Source organism: Gobius niger (genome assembly GCF_951799975.1).
Source record: "Gobius niger genome assembly, chromosome: 10".
NCBI lineage: Eukaryota > Metazoa > Chordata > Actinopteri > Gobiiformes > Gobiidae > Gobius > Gobius niger.
This window is the reverse complement of record NC_136861.1, coordinates 36,334,713-36,353,913: the sequence shown is the minus strand read 5'-3', so window position 1 is coordinate 36,353,913 and position 19,201 is coordinate 36,334,713. Positions and strand designations below refer to the sequence as shown.

General features: G+C 45.6%; 1 protein-coding gene across 1 annotated transcript in view; it reads right to left on the bottom strand.

Annotated features, from left to right (window-relative positions):
* Positions 1-19,201, bottom strand: part of LOC306969634 (integrin alpha-3-like) — a 44,416-nt gene that overhangs the window by 4,208 nt on the left and 21,007 nt on the right. Inside the window, exons 9-25 of the mRNA XM_079565319.1 lie at positions 18,118-18,311; positions 17,937-18,025; positions 17,583-17,716; positions 17,030-17,107; positions 15,992-16,059; positions 14,446-14,579; positions 13,757-13,900; positions 11,530-11,627; positions 10,927-11,176; positions 10,763-10,846; positions 9,563-9,642; positions 9,091-9,168; positions 6,259-6,361; positions 4,466-4,639; positions 3,592-3,711; positions 2,930-3,040; positions 2,715-2,813 (exon numbers count right to left, since the gene is read on the bottom strand). Coding sequence (XP_079421445.1) covers positions 2,715-2,813; positions 2,930-3,040; positions 3,592-3,711; positions 4,466-4,639; positions 6,259-6,361; positions 9,091-9,168; positions 9,563-9,642; positions 10,763-10,846; positions 10,927-11,176; positions 11,530-11,627; positions 13,757-13,900; positions 14,446-14,579; positions 15,992-16,059; positions 17,030-17,107; positions 17,583-17,716; positions 17,937-18,025; positions 18,118-18,311 — 2,038 coding nt within the window. The remainder of the gene's footprint in view (positions 1-2,714; positions 2,814-2,929; positions 3,041-3,591; positions 3,712-4,465; positions 4,640-6,258; positions 6,362-9,090; positions 9,169-9,562; positions 9,643-10,762; positions 10,847-10,926; positions 11,177-11,529; positions 11,628-13,756; positions 13,901-14,445; positions 14,580-15,991; positions 16,060-17,029; positions 17,108-17,582; positions 17,717-17,936; positions 18,026-18,117; positions 18,312-19,201) is intronic.

Genomic DNA, 19,201 nt, shown 5'->3' with positions numbered 1-19,201 from the left:
AGGTCAGTGTTGTACCTGAACACTCTGTTCTCTCATGTTGATGTAGGTCAGTGTTGTACCTGAACACTCTGCTCTCTCATGTTGACTGTAGGTGAGTGTTGTACCTGAACACTCTGCTCTCTCATGTTGATGTAGGTCAGTGTTGTACCTGAACACTCTGCTCTCTCATGTTGACTGTAGGTCAGTGTTGTACCTGAACACTCTGCTCTCTCATGTTGATGTAGGTCAGTGTTGTACCTGAACACTCTGCTCTCTCATGTTGACTGTAGGTGAGTGTTGTACCTGAACACTCTGCTCTCTCATGTTGATGTAGGTCAGTGTTGTACCTGAACACTCTGCTCTCTCATGTTGATGTAGGTCAGTGTTGTACCTGGACACTCTGCTCTCTCATGTTGACTGTAGGTGAGTGTTGTACCTGAACACTCTGCTCTCTCATGTTGATGTAGGTCAGTGTTGTACCTGAACACTCTGCTCTCTCATGTTGACTGTAGGTCAGTGTTGTACCTGAACACTCTGCTCTCTCATGTTGATGTAGGTCAGTGTTGTACCTGAACACTCTGTTCTCTCATGTTGATGTAGGTCAGTGTTGTACCTGAACACTCTGCTCTCTCATGTTGACTGTAGGTGAGTGTTGTACCTGAACACTCTGCTCTCTCATGTTGATGTAGGTCAGTGTTGTACCTGAACACTCTGCTCTCTCATGTTGACTGTAGGTCAGTGTTGTACCTGAACACTCTGCTCTCTCATGTTGATGTAGGTCAGTGTTGTACCTGAACACTCTGCACTCTCATGTTGATGTAGGTCAGTGCTGTACCTGAACACTCTGCTCTCTCATGTTGATGTAGGTCAGTGTTGTACCTGGACACTCTGCTCTCTCATGTTGATGTAGGTGAGTGTTGTACCTGAACACTCTGCTCTCTCATGTTGATGTAGGTGAGTGTTGTACCTGAACACTCTGCTCTCTCATGTTGATGTAGGTCAGTGTTGTACCTGAACACTCTGCTCTCTCATGTTGATGTAGGTCAGTGTTGTACCTGAACACTCTGTTCTCTCATGTTGACTGTAGGTGAGTGTTGTACCTGAACACTCTGTTCTCTCATGTTGATGTAGGTCAGTGTTGTACCTGAACACTCTGCTCTCTCATGTTGATGTAGGTGAGTGTTGTACCTGAACACTCTGCTCTCTCATGTTGATGTAGGTCAGTGTTGTACCTGGACACTCTGCTCTCTCATGTTGATGTAGGTGAGTGTTGTACCTGAACACTCTGCTCTCTCATGTTGATGTAGGTGAGTGTTGTACCTGAACACTCTGCTCTCTCATGTTGATGTAGGTCAGTGTTGTACCTGAACACTCTGCTCTCTCATGTTGATGTAGGTCAGTGTTGTACCTGAACACTCTGTTCTCTCATGTTGATGTAGGTCAGTGTTGTACCTGAACACTCTGCTCTCTCATGTTGATGTAGGTCAGTGTTGTACCTGAACACTCTGTTCTCTCATGTTGACTGTAGGTGAGTGTTGTACCTGAACACTCTGCTCTCTCATGTTGATGTAGGTCAGTGCTGTACCTGAACACTCTGCTCTCTCATGTTGATGTAGGTCAGTGTTGTACCTGGACACTCTGCTCTCTCATGTTGATGTAGGTGAGTGTTGTACCTGAACACTCTGCTCTCTCATGTTGATGTAGGTGAGTGTTGTACCTGAACACTCTGCTCTCTCATGTTGATGTAGGTCAGTGTTGTACCTGAACACTCTGCTCTCTCATGTTGATGTAGGTCAGTGTTGTACCTGAACACTCTGTTCTCTCATGTTGACTGTAGGTGAGTGTTGTACCTGAACACTCTGTTCTCTCATGTTGATGTAGGTCAGTGTTGTACCTGAACACTCTGCTCTCTCATGTCGACTGTAGGTCAGTGTTGTACCTGAACACTCTGCTCTCTCATGTTGACTGTAGGTCAGTGTTGTACCTGAACACTCTGTTCTCTCATGTTGACTGTAGGTCAGTGTTGTACCTGAACACTCTGTTCTCTCATGTTGATGTAGGTCAGTGTTGTACCTGAACACTCTGCTCTCTCATGTTGATGTAGGTCAGTGTTGTACCTGAACACTCTGCTCTCTCATGTTGATGTAGGTGAGTGTTGTACCTGAACACTCTGTTCTCTCATGTTGATGTAGGTCAGTGTTGTACCTGAACACTCTGCTCTCTCATGTTGATGTAGGTCAGTGTTGTACCTGAACACTCTGTTCTCTCATGTTGACTGTAGGTCAGTGTTGTACCTGAACACTCTGCTCTCTCATGTTGATGTAGGTCAGTGTTGTACCTGAACACTCTGTTCTCTCATGTTGATGTAGGTCAGTGTTGTACCTGAACACTCTGTTCTCTCATGTTGATGTAGGTCAGTGTTGTACCTGAACACTCTGTTCTCTCATGTTGATGTAGGTGAGTGTTGTACCTGAACACTCTGTTCTCTCATGTTGATGTAGGTCAGTGTTGTACCTGAACACTCTGTTCTCTCATGTTGACTGTAGGTCAGTGTTGTACCTGAACACTCTGTTCTCTCATGTTGATGTAGGTCAGTGTTGTACCTGAACACTCTGTTCTCTCATGTTGATGTAGGTCAGTGTTGTACCTGAACACTCTGCTCTCTCATGTTGATGTAGGTCAGTGTTGTACCTGAACACTCTGTTCTCTCATGTTGATGTAGGTCAGTGTTGTACCTGAACACTCTGCTCTCTCATGTTGATTGTAGGCGTGTCCGTTTGCAGCTGCAGAGTGGCTCGTCCACTGATGGTCACTGAGCTGGCCTCCACAAAGTCCTGTAACAACAGCCAGGCAGAAGTGGTCAGGACTCAGGCAGCACCAGAGCACCCACAGACGGGGAGGAGCACCCACAGACGGGGAGGAGCACCCACAGACGGGGAGGAGCACCCACCTCCAGCAGAGTGGAGTTCCACAGGCGGGAGCGCACGCTGACTGTGGCTGTGTTGTTCATGTGGATGAGGGGACACAGCACCCGCACACACCGGGCCCCCAGCTCACAGCTCTGCAAACACAGGCACTTCACGGTAGAGTCGAAAGTAGGAGAGTAGTTTTTCTCTATTTATAAAACGGCCTATCTGTATCCCCATAACCGAAGCCAATGCTCAAATCAGGCATGGATTTTCAATTTCAATAGGTGGTATACTTTTATTTGAAACCACTAAAAGAAAATGGCTTTAAGGGATTTTTTTTGCTTAACTTTTTGAGATTGAAATCCTGTTATAATGTAGTTCCCATGTAAAAGTACATTGAGAGCGGGTGTGTGGGTTCCTTGATGCTATGTTTGAGTTGGTCTCCTTTTTAAAGAGCTCAAAATGTGCTGTTGCACCAACTGATGTAATGACGTGGTCCATTGCTCCTGGAAGAGCCCCTCTGTATCTTTCTGACCATTTCAGCGCTCAAAGTGCCTTCACTACTCTTGCTATTAGTTTGTAGCAACGTTTTTTATCCTTATTTAAACCACTTGACTGCATTCCTTGCGCCCTTTGCTGTGAACAGTGGCTTCATGTGTGCTCTTGTGCAGAGTTATTTCCGGAAGTAGAAGCAGTACTTTACCAGGGTGTAGGACTTCCTTCTGGGGGAGTGCAGGGGCAGAGATGGTGCCGTTCTGGGCCGCTCTTTTTGCTCCAAAGTGTCTTCCAGATTACGCTTCTTTCTCACCTCCTCATCTGAAACCTGACCCACCACAATAGACCGATTGGTATCCATCAGTATGTTTACATGTGAAGTCTAATCCGACTAGACAAAAAATCTGACTCGGCACAACTCCCGGCCAGCAGGGGGCGGGAGTTGATGGCTTTGCGAACTATTTTGTTGTTAGCAAACAGTTGATGATCCTGGGCAGCATGCATAGTTACTTTGTGACCGATTAGACTCTGCGGTTAATGCTCCAATCTGACCGCCATCGGCCCACGCCACTTGCCGATCGGCTCAGGGGACAAATGATCGCCCCTCCCACTCAATCAAATTTCCCATTTTTACATCGGTTTGGGCAATCCTGTTCTAGTCCGAATAGGCAAGAGATTTGTCTTTCCCTTTGTCATGTAACTGCACTGAATGGGCCAAACTGAATCGAATGGCACAAAGCTGAACTATAGGCTCCAGAGGCCGCGGTCCTTCCCCTCTCTGTAGTTTTTCCCAATAACGATTAGCGATTCTTCTTCTTTTCATACAGCATGTTGACATACTGTATGAAAAGAATCAACGCTTATATTCTTGAACCTTATCTAGAAGCTTGCTTTTCCATTGTAGCAAAGGTTTCCAAAGTGCTCAGCTTCCTGGACATTTTGAGCTGAGAACAATTATCAGGGTCGGACACTTTATGCCTTTTTATTGCTTAGGCTGCTCCACTCGTGTGTGCTGTGGGGCTAAGTCTGACTCCTTTTAGAGGTCACCCTAAAGGCCCCTGACCCGCGCTCGGTCTGCGTACCGGGAGTCCGAGCGGGTTGAGGGCGGCTGAAGGGGAACAATCTTTGACAGACGTCCCATAGATCTCCATCTGGCTCAGGTACAGCAGCCACTTCCCATTCCACAGCTCCAACGGCCAATCCAACACCAGCATCAGGTTACCCAGGCGACGCAGGGGCCGCCCACTCGTGTGCACCTGAGGAAAAAACAAAACGTTCCTGTAGAATGTTCTACTCGATTGATTCATGATTACAATGTGTAAGTACATTCGTTGTGTTTTATCTTTATGTTTTTATTTATACATATAAAAAAATGTACACATGTAAAAAACAAACAAAAAAGAAATGGATGGAAAAATGTGAATATATTAGAGCGTATTTCACCGTTCAGTGACCCAGCGGCTATTTTCCATCTGAGATGCTCCAATTGTTTTTTTTAGGATTTCTAGTACGTTTTCACTGCTGTGTCTATGGTTACATATACATTCCATACAGAAAATCTACCAGAAACCCTTAAAATCCTGAAATAAAATTGGTCCTGGAGCGTCCTTGAAGCCACCGGGATGGAATAATAATAATAAAGCATTGGTTTTATACAGCGCTTTTCTGGACACTCAAAGACGCTTTACATTGCACTGTTCATTCACTCCATACTCGGTGATGGTAAGCTACTATTGTAGCCACAGCTGCCCTGAGGTAGACTGACGGAAGCGAGGCAACCAGTCTGCGCCATCAGCAAAATGAAAAAAGAAAGCAAAAGCGCCAAGCTAACCACCACTGAAGGGACAAATATTCACTTTTTCCCCAAAAAAGTTGCATAATGCACCTTTAATAAAAATAAATGGGGGGAAAAAAGTATAATTCACATGACCATACAACTTCCTAAACAGACGAAAGTTTAAAATGGAGTTGATGCAGCTCAGAATTGCTATTGTGGTAACTATGGCAACAGTCAAAATGCTGAATTTCGGACTTGGTTTATGGTTCATATCTCTGTATTGCTGGATCTATCCAGTGGCGTAGCAAGGGTACCAAGCAACAATGTCCGTAGGGGGCCCTCTGGTGGCCGCTCGGTGTACTGCGCACTGGGAGAGGGGACATCATTCGGGCAGGAGCGACCTGACAACTCCCATAATGCAGTTCTCTGCATACGTTTTCCTCAGAACAGAAGCTGAGGTTCTTTAGGCCATGATGAGAGTGACAATAAACTGGTTTCACTGTTAGAAATATAATCTAGTGCAGACATGAGTAAACAGGTCTGTCCACTGATCATTATACGCTAACATTAGGAAACCATGACTCACTAAAGCAGCAGCAGGATGGGGATACACAGCGCCACGGAGCAGTGGTGGAGAGATGATGTAACTGCATCACCTGAATCATTAGGAAGACTGTGGATATCACGAGTTTGTTGCTAGCTAGGTTGGTTCATGGAGGTCCTTCACTGTTGGGGGCCCCAGACAGCCGCCTACCCTACACCTCTGGATCTATCCACATGAAACAAAAACTGTCCCAAAGTCACATGACTGTCTCATAAAGGCGTCCAAAATTGGAGATGATATTCAAATGTACGTGTTGATGTTGGTCAGATGAAATATTGATCAGAAAAAACATTTGGACATTTCTTTCCAAAACTGTCTATCACATTGAGTTGTATCGGCCCCTGCACCAACTCAAATTATGACGTGACATTCTAGAACGTCACCAGGATATTGTGGTCTGTCTGAACTGTAAGTTAGCCTGCCCTCATGGCCAGAGAGCTATGTTTTAATGCCGCCTGAAACCCATCAATATCATTAGTATTTGTGTCATTTACCTGAAAGTGAAATGTCACTAAAGAGCCAATGTCCGAGGTCCTCGTCATGGCCGACTCTCCGACCACACGGCCACTGAAGTACACGGGCCCCGGAGCATCCAGCCTGTGCACACAAACAAGAGCCTGCACTGTGACACAACACACGGGTGTCAGCTTTACAAACCAAGGGCACCAGGGGGTTCACTAAAAGACTGTGTTATAAACTCAGACTGTGCTGGTGTGTCTTTCCTAAATGAACAACGCAAGCTTTTATTATCATTATTATTAGCCAATGGCATGCCAACAAATCAAAGGTGTCATATAAAACACAGTGTGGGAGCATAGTGGCTCAGAACGGGCCCAGGGATGCTTTAAAGGTGCATTGTGTGACTTTTTATGCCTTCACTTTCCCAGTGGACGCTATACTTCAGGATCAACTGTTTTGGGGGTTTCTGGTAGGTTTCCTCTGCTGACGGAACCATGTCCGTGGATGGAATGGAGCAGTCTTTCTAACCACAGAAACAATAAGGAGAAGTAGTGTTGGAGTTAGCTAGTGGGCTAGTTTTTCAGAGTCTGTTATCATTAGCCTGCTCTATGTACTTCACCTATAGCTGTGAGCGTTAGCCGTAAAACATCGCAAATTATGAACGATCCAGATGTTTTCAGTTGCTGTTGTCAACCCATTGTCCTCTGAGCTAAATGCTAACTCACACACCGTTCACTTTTTGCTTTTCATGGGGTCGGATACACCTCTAATATCCACTAAACATCATCTGAGAATATGTTCATGAGGACACTCTGAAATGTTCGCTTTTGCTTTATTGGGGGGGGTCAGTGTCGGGGGGGGGGTCAGCATCTGGTGTGACACTATTTGCTTCATGCAGTGCAGCCCATAGGTTCATCAGGCTGTTGATATGGACAACAAGACATGATTGTGCCATTCATCCGCAACCATCACCTCGGGTTAACGCACGGCCTCATGGATCTGACGCAGCAGACTCACCGGACATGGCACCTATTGAGCATGTTTGGGATGCTCTGGATCAGCGTATACGACAGTTTGTTCAAGTTCTTACCAATATCCAGCAACTTCCCCCCAATAAAGCCAACCTGAACATTTCAGAGTGTCCTTTTATTGTAGACAGCGTGAGGCGCCTGTGCAACCTTCTTACAGTGGAATCAGCATCTGGATATGACACAGCTGTGAGGGGGGAGGGAGAGGTGCTCACTAACACAGATTTAGACAGATTTGGGAGTGATATTTGGGAGACATGGGTCTATTGTTCAAAAGTTGTTTTAAAATGTGTAAGACAATTGTATCTATTACACAACATAATTCAAGAAATTGAAGCATTTTATCAGAGAAGAAGAAGTAACTTAAGTACTCATTGGTTTTTCCATATTTACTGTATTGTATTGAAACGTGGGGTAACAATTATAAAACTGCTCTCAATTCATTATCTGTTCTTCAAAAAAGAGCCGTCAGAATTATCCATAAGGTAGGTTACAGGGAACATACAAATGTGTTATTCTTACAATCTAATATACTTAAATTCAATGACCTCGTAAATTTTCAAACTGCCCAAATTATGTATAAAGCGAATGCACTTTTGCTACCATTTAACCTTCAAAAAATGTTCCGTAACAGAGAAGGAGGCTACAATCTAAGAGGGAACTCAATTTTTAAACAACCCCAGATTCATAAAACCAAAAAAAGCTTTTGTGTATCGGTATGTGGAGTCAAACTATGGAATAACCTGAAGGGAGACCTCAAGGAATGTACAGACATTCATCACTTTAAAATACTTTACAAAAAGAAAGTTATGTATGAATACTTAGCCGAAGAAGGTATTATTGATACACAGTATGTACTTACGTAGATTTCTTTGAATAGTACACTTTGGTTCCGTGACATATAAATTGTATATAAAATTATGTTTATATGTATTTGTCGCAAGCAAAAAACGTTTATCAGTTATATTGATGTGTTTGTGAAAGGAAGCAACCACTGGAGGGGCTGGTGGTGTGGCGGTGGGTGATGGCAGGGTGGTGACTGGTCGTGTGGTGGTTGTGGCTGGTCCTGGGTGTGGTGGGGGGGTGGCAGGCCGGTGACGTAGTGAGGTTGTTGTGCAAGGGGCGCTGTATCTTTCTACCACTAGGTTGATATGTTGCCACATGACGGAAAACAGAAGGAAAATTGAAGTGATTGGCACATTTGGTTGGAGAGCACAAGTTCAAGTATCATCCCTTTGGATGGTTGAAAACTACAAGTCAATGTGCATTACTTGAATAATGTTGTAAAGAAAGAAGGAAAAAACAATAACAGAAAAAAAAAAGAAAGAAGTAAAACCAAACTATAAACAAATCGAACTTCTCAGATTGGTCACACTGACTGAACGTGGCGTCCTGTCTCTTGTTGGAGGGAGATTTGTGTTTCACTGGCTCGGCGGCTTTGGTGCGTTGCTGGTGTGTCGTTGCGTTGTCGTCCTGCTGCAGCTGGGATTGGCTGGGATCATTGTGCTGACTGTTGCCATCAGGTTGTTGTGCATTGCCCTGCCACCGGCTCCAACAACATTAATGTAAATATGATATCAACAGGGGTGGGAATTTATAAGTTATACTTCCTCCCACTCCTTTTCGAGTTTATGTACAGCATTATGTATATATGTAAGTATATATGTCATGAATGCATGTTAAAATGTCGCAAAAGCTGCACATGTTAATGTAAAAAATGGTGTAAAAAATGTATATTTTGTATATATTGTACATTGAACTCGGAATAAACAATAAACAAAACAAAACAAAACAAAGTAAAAGTGGATTCAGGGGTACATGTGCTGAGGTGTTACATACAGCGTGAGGGAGGTTTGCAGCGACACTTCCACCAACATGGAGACGGTGACAGGAAACAGGTCCCACTGCTCACTCAGACTGAGAACACACACATATACACACATATACACACATATACACACATATACACACGTGAGAGTCAGTATATACACGTACAGGACACCTTCAAAGACACTGGGACTATCTGGGACTGAGAGAACCTTCGGGTTTTCCCAAAGACAAGGCCATTCAAATGAGAAAAGGTTTGATATACTGTAAGTGTTAAAATACAGCTTCGACTGGTTTAGAGTGTGAAGACAAACCAAAATATCGATCTGTATGAACTGTGTATCAGGGAATTTGTCATGTTATTTGATTCTGCATAAACCTCACTGAACAGTCCAAAGCTGAGCCTCATCATCTCCTTGAATGGATAGTGAATGTTTGTGTTGATGTGATGAGTGTGGACGTGTGCAGTCAGGAGGTCACTCACGTGGAGAGCTGCACTTGGCTCTGGATCTCTCGGCTCCTCAGACTGGCCTCAGACGGCTGGAAGCGGATCCACACATCCACCTGCAGGGAACCCCAACAGTGAACAATATGTTTGTTACATCCAACGGAGCTTTAGCCCTATTCACAGATACACGACATCTCTGGAATCGCCCATATATATAAATATATCTATCATATTTATAGTTATATATTATATATATTATCTATATATATATATACATAAATAAAGATCTTATTCTTCTTCATATATGGTCATGTTTGAAGCAGTTGAGGAAGTGCTGAGACAAGGCAAAAAGAGGCAAAAGTGGGCGGGGCTGAATAAGGTGAATAATAGAATTTAGCTGATTGTTTCCTGCTGTAGAGTCGACTACAAGGCTCTTTTTAAAGCAGTACTAAGTAACTCTTCCCCTAGAGGCCATAAGCGCAACTGCAGGTGTAGTAGCAAGTTAAGATTTTTTAACTTATTAATGGTCTTGGAGAGTAAATACTACGCTGACAGGAAAGGGGAGAGAGGGTTACTGTGCATCCAATTATACAACGGAAATATTTTTTTTCACTCAAACTTGGCTGTAAATACTATTTAAAGTGACGTTAGCCCGCAGTTAGCTTTGCCCATTAGCATGTTAGCTTCTTCTTCGTGATTCCATTAGTGTGTATTGCTTTCTCCGGACCGGTGGCAGTCAAGTTGCAAACATGGTTTTCTGTCCAGAGACACCAGGGGGCGATGAAAGACCCTCTAATCATCCCATAAACACTTGTATTACCCCCACAGGGACCACGGGGAGGATTTATTAAGGTAAACACGTTACTTAGTACTGCTTTTATAAGATCAGTGTGTCCCTTTTTGAGCTTACACCCTATGTTCAACAAACAAAAATGTCACAAAAGTATACTTATGAAAACATAGTGATCATCTAGTCAAAATGGATTCACTTTGTGTGAAATCTGTGCCTGCTTAGTTGAACAAGTGGGTCCCTGCAGCCGTGAGTTTCCGACATGTCGGGGCCATAAACTGACCATTGCCAGCATCAGGCCACAGAGCAGGATGTCTCTGTAGAGAAGCTGCTGTGACAACTTTCTGTGTTTATTAATGATGCTGCACGAGTAAACCCCACCCCCTCCTCACCCGCCCACCATGGACCACCAGGACTGTGAATGTAAAGTGCTACAGGGTGCTCACCTGCTGATTGGCCTTCAGAGGGTTTCCCAGCTCACACAGCAGAACGTGGCCCTCCACAGTACATTCCACTGCCGGAGAGGCCCCCTGTGAACGACAGCAGATGTCTGAGTGAGCTCTTCTCCATGATCAGTGTTTATCTGAGATCAACAGTGAGAAGGCTGCACCTTGGTCCGCACTCCCGAGTAGATGAGAGACGGGGGGATGGTCACATTCAGGGCCACGTTATGGGCGTCCTCTGCCAGTCGCCAAGGAGACAGCGCACTGTGGGTGTTGTTCAGGGGTCTCCATGGAGACGAGACATTGTGGGTGTGGTTTTGAGGTTTCCACGGCGATGGCAGGTTGGTGACATTGACATGAAGCAGTAGCAGATTGAGACTGGAGTCCAGGAACAGGAGCTGGTGCCCTCCCGCCACACTGAGAAAGTACATTAGAATTAGGCTGCAGTCCCTTCACTGATCAGGACACTGTTAAGAATAGGCATAGGATGAAAAGATACTACATAAACTTCACAAAGTACACTAGCCTGTGAATTGAATGTTTTTCGGTGCTACTATGTGTGAAAGTACTTTTAATGGCACAAATCAACACGATGCACTGTTGGTGTCTTGCCCCGGGTCGGTTGGCTGGCTTCACATTCATCTGGAAATCTAGCACTTCGAAAATAGAGCTGAACATATAGATTTTTCCCCCCATATTGTGCTACAGTGTCTTCTGAGCCTTGTGGTGACACATGGTCATATGCAGACACCTGAGGAGGAGGTACTCACGTGTCCAGAGGTGTGTGCTTCTCATCAGTGAACTGTGCTGTCATCTGCAGGTTACTATGGCAACGGTTATCAGTACCACACGCCTTCTGAATGTGGATCTGCCAACAACACACGGATTTGTATAATTCACTTACTTTACTGGTCACTGTGTTAGGGCCTCACCTGGTGTCTGACTGGTCACTGTGCTATAGGCTCACCTGGTGTCTGACTGGTCACTGTGTTAGGGCCTCACCTGGTGTCTGACTGGTCACTGTGTTAGGGCCTCACCTGGTGTTTGACTGGTCACTGTGTTAGGGCCTCACCTGGTGTCTGACTGGTCACTGTGTTAGGGCCTCACCTGGTGTCTGACTGGTCACTGTGCTATATCCTCACCTGGTGTCTGACTGGTCACTATGCTATATCCTCACCTGGTGTCTGACTGGTCACTGTGTTGTGGCCTCACCAGGTGTCTGACTGGTTACTGTGTTAGGGCCTCACCTGGTGTCTGACTGGTCACTGTGTTAGGGCCTCACCTGGTGTCTGACTGGTCACTGTGTTATAGCCTCACATGGTGTCTGACTGATCACTGTGCTATATCCTCACCTGGTGTCTGACTGGTCACTATGCTATATCCTCACCTGGTGTCTGACTGGTCACTGTGTTGTGGCCTCACCAGGTGTCTGACTGGTTACTGTGTTAGGGCCTCACCTGGTGTCTGACTGGTCACTGTGTTAGGGCCTCACCTGGTGTCTGACTGGTCACTGTGCTGTGGCCTCACCTGGTGTCTGACTGATCACTGTGTTAGGGCCTCACCTGGTGTCTGACTGGTCACTGTGCTGTGGCCTCACCTGGTGTCTGACTGATCACTGTGTTAGGGCCTCACCTGGTGTCTGACTAGTCGCTGTTTTAGGGCCTCACCTGGTGTCTGACTGGGCACTGTGCTATAGCCTCACCTGGTGTCTGACTGGTCACTGTGTTAGGGCCTCACCTGGTGTCTGACTGGTCACTGTGTTAGGGCCTCACCTGGTGTCTGACTGGTCACTGTGCTATAGCCTCACCTGGTGTCTGACTGGTCACTGTGTTAGGGCCTCACCTGGTGTCTGACTGGTCACTGTGTTAGGGCCTCACCTGGTGTCTGACTGGTCACTGTGTTAGGGCCTCACCTGGTGTCTGACTGGTCACTGTGCTGTGGCCTCACCTGGTGTCTGACTGGTCACTGTGTTAGGGCCTCACCTGGTGTCTGACTGGGCACTGTGTTAGGGCCTCACCTGGTGTCTGACCAATCACTGTGTTAGGGCCTCACTTGGTGTCTGACTGGTCACTGTGTTAGGGCCTCACCTGGTGTCTGACTGGTCACTGTGTTAGGGCCTCACCTGGTGTCTGACTGGTCACTGTGTTGTGGCCTCACCAGGTGTCTGACTGGTTACTGTGTTAGGGCCTCACCTGGTGTCTGACTGGGCACTGTGTTAGGGCCTCACCTGGTGTCTGACTGGTCACTGTGCTGGGGCCTCACCTGGTGTCTGACTGGTTACTGTGTTAGGGCCTCACCTGGTGTCTGACTGGTCACTGTGTTAGGGCCTCACCTGGTGTCTGACCAATCACTGTGTTAGGGCCTCACCTGGTGTCTGACCAATCACTGTGTTAGGGTCTCACCTGGTGTCTGACTGGTCACTGTGCTGTGGCCTCACCTGGTGTCTGACTGGTCACTGTGTTAGGGCCTCACCTGGTGTCTGACCAATCACTGTGTTAGGGCCTCACCTGGTGTCTGACTGGTCACTGTGTTAGGGCCTCACCAGGTGTCTGACTGGTTACTGTGTTGTGGCCTCACCTGGTGTCTGACTGGTTACTGTGTTAGGGCCTCACCTGGTGTCTGACCAATCACTGTGTTAGGGCCTCACCTGGTGTCTGACTGGTTACTGTGTTAGGGCCTCACCTGGTGTCTGACTGGTCACTGTGCTGGGGCCTCACCTGGTGTCTGACTGGTTACTGTGTTAGGGCCTCACCTGGTGTCTGACCAATCACTGTGTTAGGGCCTCACCTGGTGTCTGACTGATCACTGTGTTAGGGCCTCAACTGGTGTCTGACTGATCACTGTGTTAGGGCCTCACCTGGTGTCTGACTGGTCACTGTGTTAGGGCCTCACCTGGTGTCTGACTGGTCACTGTGTTAGGGCCTCACCTGGTGTCTGACTGGTCACTGTGCTATAGCCTCACCTGGTGTCTGACTGGTCACTGTGTTAGGGCCTCACCTGGTGTCTGACCAGTGGAAGTGGCTGACTGGTCACTGGGAACCGTCTCAGATCCTGTAGCCCGTTGCGTTTTTTGGGCAGTTTTTGGACTAATGAGGCGTTCAGAGAAAACACCAGAGGATGGACTTGATCTGTCACTGGAATCTGAAAAGAGAAGAGACTACGTTTGTGTTTGCAGTATTATTATCATTTACAATCAGAGTCACTGAGGCGGCTCTGGGAACAACAACATGAAATCTGCAGCTCTCAAGTGGAAAAGATGTTATAAAATAAGCATTGCACGGGGTTACGTTTTGTCCCTTTTTACTCTGACAATAATAATAAGATGCTATGGGAGAATCAACATTCCTGCCCGTCATTTGCAGCATGTGGATCTCCTCTGCTCATGGTTCAGAGCCCTCAACCTCACACTTTCACTGAGCAGACTCCTCACAAACTGCCTGTCACTCTCATGAGTTTAAAGTGGACATAATATCATCTAAATGTGTGTTTTTTGGGAGAAGACAAAGGGATGGTTTTGGTTTCTCAGTAATTGGTCCTTTATAAGCAGGCAATACACAGTGTGAACCCTAAGGTAAGGCACGGGGTGTTACAACTGAATCATGTCTTTGATCCGCTACATGGATCATCATTACTCTCGCTTGGGTAAATGTTGAGGCGACTCTGCACACGTGTCCCCCCCGGCGTACCTGCAGCCCCGCCCTGAGCGTGGAGCATTGGGCCCTGGGCATGGAGAGGTGGGACCGCACCTGGCTCTGTCCACTGGAGAAACGGACGCGAGGCTTCAGGCTGGTCACGTCGGCACTCACCACAAACTGCACGGCTGGAGGAAAACAGGACACCATGTTAGCCTCACCGGAGTTTTAGTCTGCACAGGAGTGTTCAATGCAGTCAATGCTTCACACAGGAATAAGTAGCAGCAACACACGATTATTTTGGTAATCGATTAATCTGCAGATTGTCTTATGATAAATTGAGGAATCGCTTGGCTGTGAAAGGCACTTGGAAATTGTTTGTGTTGTTGTTTTTCAATCCTTTTTTCCGAAATGTAGCTAAAGTGGCGCAGCGTGAGGACTTGTTGGGGTAAACTTAAACTTAATGTTTGTAGGAGGCTTTTAGTGCTTTTAAAAAAGCAATTAGAGAAACATTCTCTAATTTTTCAAAAACTACTTTACCAAACGCTGAATTATGAATTTATTTTTCTACTAAATAAAGATACAAAGACATGGAGAGGAGCAAAGTGGTTCAACAGCCCATAAATACACAAAAAATGGGAAAAAAAGAAAAGCAGAAAGACAGCAGATTATACACGGGTTTTCCTGGCTGACTTATTGAAATCCATGCAGGTAAAAATAAAGACTGACAGATGTAATGGAGCCTCGTCTCACATTAAATATTAACGTCGCACTCTCTTTGCTCCTGTCTTTGAGATCGTGTCTTCGTCCAAAGCCAAGGACAGACAAGGTCAGGACGGGACAGGCAGAGGGTGTGTCACAGTCATGTGATTTAGCACCGGCAGAGGACAAAGGGACAAACAGAACACGCTGTCACCCAATCAATCTGCACCCTCCCACCCAGCACCTGCAGACACCGAGGGCTGGACCGCGAAGACATTTCAAATTCTAAAGGAACTCTCCTGGACAGATCACGTATCCACAGCACTGTTCAGACCATAATTAACTCTCAAAAAGCTAAACTACTGGGAATACGTTCAGGCAGTGTGGGAAATAAGCATTAACACTGGCAATTTGGGGGAATGGATTTTTGAAACGCTGGCCCAAAAACAGTGGGATGTGTGCTAAGTGGCAGAGGGATTGCAATTTGTGTCTGATGGATGATAGTATTTCTGATCCATGAAATACTGATGACTTGTGGCGTCCTTTAAGTGGACAGTACACCAATACAAATCCAATACTAGCAAATGCATTTTGAAAATATTACTTCACTAATTATATTCATTTGTTAATCCATGTATATAAGGAACTTTGAGTCCACAAATGCTTAAAAGGGTAAATAGACATATATATAAAGAACAAACAAGGAAATTACCACGTCTTATGAATGTCAAAAAAATAAACAGAACGACAAACAAAACGTGGCTGTGTGTGTGCGTGAAATTGTTAATTGTAGAAAAAATGTAATAATGTTTGGTCTGAACTCTCTAGTGTGTCGCAGGCATGTGCTTGCTCAGTGTCCTATATAAATAAACAGTGAGTTGAGTTGAGCGGGACTTACTGATGTTGTCTCGGTCACTGCTGCCTCCAGCTCTGTATCTGTAGGAGAAGCACACCTTCACCCGGATGCTGCACACAAAGGAGGGAAGTTTATACACACTCCACATGGTTTTATAACAGCAGTGTGCTCTGGTCTGTGTGGCTTTATTACAGCAGTGTGTTCTGGTCTGTGAGGCTTTATTACAGCAGTGTGCTCTGGTCTGTGTGGCTTTCTTACAGTAGTGTGCTCTGGTCTGTGAGGCTTTATTACAGCAGTGTGCTCTGGTCTATGTGGCTTTATTACAGTAGTGTGCTCTGGTCTGTGAGGCTTTATTACAGCAGTGTGTTCTGGTCTGTGTGGCTTTATTACAGCAGTGTGCTCTGGTCTGTGTGGCTTTATTACAGCAGTGTGTTCTGGTCTGTGTGGCTTTATTACAGCAGTGTGCTCTGGTCTGTGTGGCTTTATTACAGCAGTGTGCTCTGGTCTGTGTGGCTTTATTACAGTAGTGTGTTCTGGTCTGTGTGGCTTTATTACAGCAGTGTGTTCTGGTCTGTGTGGCTTTATTACAGCAGTGTGCTCTGGTCTATGTGGCTTTATTACAGTAGTGTGCTCTGGTCTGTGTGGCTTTATTACAGCAGTGTGCTCTGGTCTGTGTGGCTTTATTACAGCAGTGTGTGGCTTTATTACAGCAGTGTGCTCTGGTGCTCTGCTCTGTGTGGCTTTATTACAGCAGTGTGCTCTGGTCTGTGTGGCTTTATTACAGCAGTGTGCTCTGGTCTGTGTGGCTTTATTACAGCAGTGTGCTCTGGTCTATGTGGCTTTATTACAGTAGTGTGCTCTGGTCTGTGTGGCTTTATTACAGCAGTGTGCTCTGGTCTATGTGGCTTTATTACATCAGTGTGTTCTTTATTAAACAACACTTGGCACAGAAAGAATTAAAATGGTTCAATATGGCCCCCAACCGGAGCTTCTCGGTCGGTACCAAGTAGGTACCATTAAAGGGTACCCCTCCCTAATGTGCTCTCGTCTGAATGGTTTTAACTAAAGAAATGCTCTCACCAGAATTCACAGTCGCTGGGATCCACCAGGTCAGGGCTCACTTGGAGAGACTGGCTCAGCTCCACTACAGGACGAGAACTGCAAACAGAGAAAATAAATCTGTTCATGCAAATCAGACGACTCATTTTCAATCCATTTGAAGCAGGTTTATATTGATTAGATGAAAATCACAGTGATCAGTGAATGTACAGCAGGGGGTCCCAAAGTGTGGCCCTCAGACACGTCACCTTCGATGGTTCCTTTTACTGCTAGTTTAATAATTCTACACGATTCTTGACTCAGTGACTAATAAACTAGTGTGAGATAGAGCTGCATAAGGGCTCTGCGCGTTAAAGGTGGTGTGGTTTAAGGGTCAAAACCTCAGCTAAATGCATCCAGAACAGAAGCCATATTGTACACACATGAAGCCCACGAGGAAAATGTTTGGACACCCTACAGGGTTCACAATAGTTAGATACAGTATATCGTAAGCGATGAAACTAATTTCACTGGTAAAGGTTTGTGACTTGGACTTGAGTTTTGTGATGTGAGAAGATGCCACTCTGCCTCTTACCGCAGCAGCACCACCGAGTCATCCAGGGAGCCGATGAGGAGGTCTGGGTGCTGGTTGTGGTCCACATCATGAGCAGAAGCCAGAGAAAATCCCAAAGTTCGGAACACGGGGGAGACACTGCTGCCCAGGATCACCTGCAGGAACAGTTTGTTCATTTGAGTTTATCTCTATTACTCAGTGCTGAGTAATTATGAGGACGCTGGGCATCGGACATGTTCTGTTATAGTTACTATCTGGATATCTCCAACTCTGTAGCAAATAATGTCATAAAATATCTTAAAGGGTAACTAGATAAAAATCCCAACTTTTACTGCATGTAAAATGTATATTTTCACGTCTCTTTGCGTCAGTTACCTGAGAAGGCTGAGAGGAGACACCACTGGGGCCACTATTAAAGACCATCACACTGCCAGTCCCATGGAATGGAGCTCCAACCACAAAATCTGTCAGAAAGAAGAAGAAAGAGAGAGAGGAGTGTAATATGAAGAAGGAGAGGTGATGAGTGCGATAGAGAGAGGGGATGAGAGCGGTTTACCCTGGAAACCATCGTGGTCCAGGTCTCCTGCTGCACACAGAGCCATCCCAAAGGCGGAGTGCTGTGGTCCCGTGAGAACTCCACTGGGCCTGGAGTCGAACCTGCCGCCCGTGTTCATGTACACATACACCGCCCCGCCCGCCTCCTGCTGCCGCTGGAAGAAGAATGGAGCGCCCACCAGCAGGTCGTTCCACCTGTGAACAAGGGGTGGGCTTAACAGCATCTTAACCAACACTACACGTTTCCTGTGTGTGATTCTGAAAAGGCCAGATCATCATCAACATTCCACTGAGTCCAGCATAGATACAGACGGCATCTCTGGAATCGCCCATATATGTTTGTAAACAGTTAAGGGGGAAAACAATTTGGAAAAAAATCAAAACTTTCTCCGATTATTCAAAAACTACTTAAACAAATGCTAAATTATGAACAGTTTTCTATTAAATAAAGACATAAAGACATGGAGAGGAGTAAAGTGGTTCAACAGCCCATAATTACATATATAACGGAGAACGCTAACATGATGCTTCATGTTAGCATCCTGCTAATGCTAATGCTAGTTGGTGCTAGCTACAACTGCTGTTTTTTTTTCCGCTTCTACTGAACAATCTGCTGTGAATAAACATCCATCAAGACCCGATTTAGACTTGACTTTATTTATGTGATAAATACGTTTATATTTCACCAGAAAATGGCAAAAAAAGGATTCTTTTCCCTCTCGGCGAGGGGGAAAAGAATGACACAATGACACAATGCCATCTTTATCTATTGAAGCACCATTACTGAGACAGTAGTGCCATGCAGTAATAAATAGGCTGCTTTCACGTAGGGCTGTGCAATTAATCGAAATTCGATTACAATTTCGATTATTCCACTAAACAATTACAAAATTAGCATAATCGGGGAAAAAACGTTTTTTGTTTTTTTTTGCAAAGCAGACTTGCATTATTTCATGGCGCTGGGATTGTTTTCCCTTCACATTTCACGCACCATGCCCCATGCTTTTGCCTGACATAAAAACAAACAGCGCTGTGTGATGATGTCATCAGGCCGCGCTGCTCAGTTTGCTTGCGCAGGTGTGAGG